At 37.1% G+C, this 6000-nt stretch overlaps 1 protein-coding gene across 4 annotated transcripts in view; it reads right to left on the bottom strand.

Annotated features, from left to right (window-relative positions):
- Nucleotides 1-2626: 2626 nt before the first annotated feature.
- Nucleotides 2627-6000, bottom strand: part of LOC126185035 (tyrosine-protein kinase transmembrane receptor Ror2) — a 55457-nt gene continuing 52083 nt past the window's right edge. For all 4 annotated transcript variants that reach the window (XM_049927776.1, XM_049927780.1, XM_049927781.1 and 1 more), the window contains 2 exons: nucleotides 4883-5038; nucleotides 2627-4183 (listed from right to left, as the gene is read on the bottom strand). In XM_049927776.1, the coding sequence (XP_049783733.1) occupies nucleotides 3329-4183; nucleotides 4883-5038 (1011 nt within the window). In that variant the 3' untranslated portion in view covers nucleotides 2627-3328. The remainder of the gene's footprint in view (nucleotides 4184-4882; nucleotides 5039-6000) is intronic.

The following is a 6000-nucleotide window of genomic DNA, read 5'->3' as shown; positions in this document are numbered from 1 at the left end:
GGTGCTTCACAGTGCAACACTTTGCATTTCCATCAGTGAATCTGCAAATGACAACCGCACTGTTTCAGAGGTGAATGTGGCTGCCACTCCCCTCATGGACAGACTGTATCTGTTGTATTTTGTGGCAAACTCTTCTAGGGGAGACACTGGCGTAATCCAATTAACAGGGCCTAGCACAGTGTTTTATCTGGGTCAGTCCATAAGTAAGTGGCACTGCCTCATTCTAGAACAGTGTTGCCCACATGGCAATATTAAGTGATAGGAGCCTGCAATGAAGATGATGATCAACCTATGATGACTCTTGTTGTGATGTGAGCACAGTGTGTTCCAACAACTTGGTCATTTCTGCAACCAACTAGGTACCTTACAATCTCACCTCACTTCTTGATATGAGATTATTTGTTGTGTTCTTGGACTGGATACAAAAGCTTCAAAACGTAATTTCAGTTTGAGTTTGGGGAAGATATAAAAGTACATGAATGTCTTCGTAATCCAGATTCCTTACATTTATCATTATCAAATTAATTTTGTGGTCTGATTCTTGTGCATTCTATGTCTCTTATTACGACTTTTGGCAGCTAATGTGCCCAAGAGACCAGAAAAATATTTTCTTGTTGCTGACTTGCCTTTTAATGCTAATCAATTAAAAAAGTCCTTGAACATCTTAAAATAGAAGGTCACGATATTTCTTGATGACAGATCTGATCTTGATTCTTTTTTTGGAGCTGAGTATCCAGTTCTGTCCTTAGTTTTCACAGCTTTAGATTTTCATATGTAATCTACAGTAAACATTGCTCATCAATTTTTAATGTAATGTCTGTTTGGTCCAAGTTGGAAAATAAACGTATCTGCCTAGTGCAATGCTCTCTAATATGCAAGTCCTAATGCAAAATTTGTCCCAAATATTTCTAGGAAGGTTTTAGTAATGGAATGTTGACCCACTGATTTTCCTGTACCACATTGTTGTGCACTTTCATAAGAATATCTGGTGGTATTGCAATTGCATTGGTAAATGTCCTTAATCTATTTAGCAAGAACATCTTTCTTGCCCATTTAAAAATGTCACATAAGAACATTAGTTCATTCACTCCAGCTTTGAAACATGCCTCTGGCAAAATAGATTTCAGTTGTATGCACTACCATAATTTACTTTATAACTGATGGCAGTGGCTAATCATCTCCAAGAGCATTATGTCACGAGTTGGTTTGCCGTGACGGTCTCCAACAGGCATATGGCATCAGTGTGAAATATAGACTGGACTCAAACTCACTCACACTCTCTCTCTCTCTCTCTCTCTCTCTCTCTCTCTCATCTAGTTGACAGCCATGGCAGAACAGATCACATCAAATAGTTCTAACTGAAGTCTTACCTGAAAAGAAGCTAACCATTAAAGTGCTTTCCTCTCTTCCACTCATGTTCAGCTAATCTAGTACTAGGTGTAGTCTGTATCAATTTGCCAGCTTGTGCTTTCAGTTCCACCAAACCAGCCCGCTTGTAACATATCACAACATAGACAACTTACACTGCCCATTCCAACACTGTTACTCATAGATTCCCCTATATGTGTCTTTCAGCATCATTCAAAACAAATTTCAAGTATTTACTTGCCTTAATTTGTCATGCATTGTCACCAACATTTCATTTTGTTAATCTCTGTGGCCTAATCAGTTTTTTCTAAACAAATAAATCTGACTATGTTCTACTTAAGCTGACAAAAATAGTATCATGTTACACAAGAACAGAATGTTCAAAATCAAACAATTAAACTAACTAAATTGCATACACGTTTTCATAGATGTTCCTGAATGAACTGTGGTCCTTTAATATAAAAAAGTGCTTTTATTTGGAAGTTCAGGGGAAGGCATTTGTCACTCAGAAACATACATGTGTGTGTCACTAGAAGATCCTTATTGTGACAGCAAACCTGACAGACAGCACACAGTCTCTCAGATACACATTCTACAGTTTCCTGCTTTGCAGCTCAGCCTGCATCCAAATATTGTCAGTACTACACAATATTAAGGAAGATTCAGTGCTCTATATGATGCTGTCACTGGAGGGGCACCGTACCTCAGGTACCTTTTCCACCTGGTTATTTGTGGTAAAAATATTATAGGCTATAACACAGCTCTGAAACAATCATAAATTTGCTTACAATTCTTGAAAATCTGAGTTATGATGTCACCATTATAAACATTAAATTGTTGATCAAACAGCAACCCAGACTGTGTACAATAAGGGAGGACAGAACAAAAACTAACTAACATACATGCACAACACAGAAACCATCTACATAAATACATACATCTGACACTACATGACCGAAGTCCCATAAGTTATTTTCTTTCACACAATACCAACAGGAAGTTCCCTATAGAGAAGCATTTGCTGGTTATTTGTGGTAAAAATATTATAGACTATAACACAGCTCTGAAACAACCAAAGCTGCTGACAATGCATGAAAATCTGATCTGTAAACGTATCATCTGCACTACTGGTTTGCAAAACAATCTGGCTTCCATCAGACACAATTATGGGAAATAAAATATCTGCATGGGGAGCTGAAATCAATTTCACAGCCAAACTGATTAGAATAATCATTGTTTTACCTTTACATTACCTCAAACATTAGGTACGTGTTTTTTAATTACTAAAACAGTAGTGTCGACTGTAAATCCTACATTTTGTGAGGATATGAAAGTTACACAGTTGATGTGATAAAACTGGCAACTATTGCTTTTTCCTTCACAAGACTCTTCTGATTACTAAGTGCAATCAGCAGAAGGAAAGCAACAAGAGAAGAGAGCTATTACATGTTACTCAAGTTTAAGAGTGTCTCTAAACCAAATATATTTAAAACTTGCACTACATGACATACAAAAATATTAAATTAAAAATGTACACAATTCTATTAAGAATAAAAAATTTATAAATCAATACATTTCTGCAACTTTTAGTACCTTACAATCACATTTGCCCTCTTAAGTATGTACACAAACATTTTACAAATGCACGATTGTGGAATAAATACAGTGTATAAAAAAGCCATTCAAAACTTCACCATGCAGATACATGACACAAATTGTTACAAACACCACCACATATAAACAAGTGCTTACCTTTTTAAGTTAATGGTAAACAGGTCAGAGTGACTAGAGGACATACAACTGATATGAGCACATTTAAATAAAACTATGCAAAATTCAACATATCTGCCAAATCATTAACACACATTCAGCAGAATGTCTCACTACAAGAGCAGAGGCCACAGAAAAAGTCCAAACACTGAAAGACTGAAAAATGCCTCCTTGCATTCTGAAGGAACCATCAGACGTGGACTCTCTGTGGAAACGAACTTGTCCGACAATTCTGTGCCCTTTCCACTTCGTCTTGAATAGTTTCCAAAGTTTGATAGATCGTCCGGAAACCGGGTCTTGCTGGTGGTTTGCGATTCCAGCAGAGTTTCATAAGTTCATACACAGACTTTGGTGTGTTATCTGGACACTGTAACACATTACCTTCTTTAATGTACTTCACTACTTCTTCATGTGTCATTCCGTAGTATGGTTGAAGGGCAAATGAAAATATCTCCCACAGACAAACTCCAAATGCCCAAACATCTGACTCAACTGTGTATTTATTGTAAAGGATACTTTCAAGTGGCATCCACCGTACAGGAATAGCGTCATGTTCATCACCTTTATAGTAGTCTTGTAAGTAAATTTTTTGAGACAATCCAAAGTCTGCAATTTTCACCACCATGCTGTCATCTATAAGACAGTTACGTGTGGCGAGATCTCGGTGCACAAATTTTCGATCTGAAAGGTAAACCATTCCAGCTGCCACTTGTCGAGCAATATTTACTAAGTCAACGTGAGTCAGTTGCACATCTCTAAACATATCCCCATCACCTTCAGAACTTCTGACAATGTAATTACTAGGAGAACATGAACGCAAAAACTCATTCAAGTCTCCACGACCCATGTACTCAAATAAAAGACACATAGGACGTCCGATGGCACACACTCCGAGGAGCTTAACTATGTTTGGATGGTCAAATTCCGCCAACAGGCACGCTTCACGCTCAAAGTCTACTTGTAAATCTTCAGATGCCTCATCTTTGAGCATCTTCACTGCAACTAATGTGAATTCTTCTCCTTTCACCAACCCTGGAGCTTTGGCCTGAAACATCATATGAGAGAAGCATTGTTATTACCTCCACAGGAAACCGTTTGAATCTGCTAGAATAATTTCCTGCTACATGACAATTATTATTTTATTCTTACTATCATACAGCAGAATGATATTAACAGAGTAATCATGTGCTGATAGCTATACAAAAATCTAAAGAAAGCACTACTTTATAATATCTGTGATGCACGAAGGGATGACCACAGATGGAGTCCACATATTTATGCAAAGTAAATTCATTAAAAAAACTAACACAGCTACAGCTTTTGTATTACTCATATATTTTAAGACAACTACAATAATATCATTGAGAAATTAACATCTGCGCACATTTTCTGTTGGCCATTTGGAGTGACTACACAGGAAACAAGAGATGGTAGCCTCACCTTGCTAACAGAGAACTACCAGCACAACAAATGAAACATTTTGCATCTATTATCAGGTGATGACAACATGCATATGCAAGCCTTCAAGAAGAACTTAGCATCTCAGATATTCATTTATTCTGATATAATGCAATGCAAATAAACTAATGTGCTCCAGAAGCTACAGAAAGCTCACAAATTACAAGGGGACAAGAACTACAGGAAATGGGTGCACACGGTAGAATAAGTTCTGTCAACTTCCAATTGTTTCTTCAGCTATGAGGATTAGACTGTAATAGTGAATGTCTCAGAAAAATATGATTACCTGAAAAACTCTTCCAAATGCTCCCTGCCCTAAATCTCTTATGTAAATTATATCATTTCTCGAGAATTCCAGTTTCTCCAGTTTTGGGTTGAGTTGTGCTCCTGTTCTATGATATGCCATGTTGCTAGGTAACTTGTCCAGATCTATGTTCACTTCCTGCAACACAACACCAATTTTAGGAAAGTTCGATTTGATCACATCTCACAAGGGAATCAACATTTATGAGAGCTGTCAGGACAGTAGTCTCAATTAACACTATACATAAAATACAGGATATTTACAGTAAATTTATTAGAAAGTTCTTAGAACTACACTACTTCATTAACTCCTCTACACAGTCACCATCCAGAGTCAAACATTTATTGCGTCCCTTAACAAGTTAATAAAACAGAAGTCTGCTGCCTTAGATTGTAACCAGCCTATCACAGCAACTTAACGTTCTTCGTTGGAGACAAAGTGTTGGAGGCCCAGCCACTTTTTCATGCAAAAATAACTCAGAAACACGTCTAGGCTGTATGGCAGATGTTCAAAAATGTTGTGTTTGACTTGATGCAACAATTCTCATGTTAGCTGAGAAAAGTGTGGCCGTACATCATCCTGATCATTCATCCTTCCACTCTTAAATAAACTACACCCATAACATACAACACATTAAAGCCTCAGATTTTGTGCAACTGCTTTGAAATTTTCTGCCACTGAAAACCAAATTACAGAACTGATTTAACATTTCAGAGATTTTGCATTGTAGCTCTAATTTTGAATGGCTACCGTTGGCAAATGAGAAGTACATGTGGCTTTCTCACTCTAACAACTCTACAACACACTGCGTAAGTCAGCATAGTGACTGTTTTGCCACTCCCCCCCCCCCCCCCCCAAATCCATACTTCCCATGCTACACAAAATGGTAATTTGCGAATAGCACTCACAACAAATACATTGATAAGTATACACCCGCTGATGAAAAATATTTCATAATATGCAACATACTTCCATACACTATGCAGTCTGTACTTCCTGACTGCTTCTTCCACTACAAAAAAAATCTAGTTTAAAAATCTAGAAATTCTATTTTAGGTAGTAATAATAATAAATAATAAGTGCAGAAGGTATTGAAAAAT

The sequence above is a fragment of the Schistocerca cancellata genome, chromosome 4 (assembly GCF_023864275.1).
Source record: "Schistocerca cancellata isolate TAMUIC-IGC-003103 chromosome 4, iqSchCanc2.1, whole genome shotgun sequence".
NCBI classification, from domain to species: Eukaryota; Metazoa; Arthropoda; class Insecta; order Orthoptera; family Acrididae; genus Schistocerca; species Schistocerca cancellata.
Note: the sequence above shows the minus strand (reverse complement) of the source record. Positions and strands in the feature narration are given on the sequence as shown.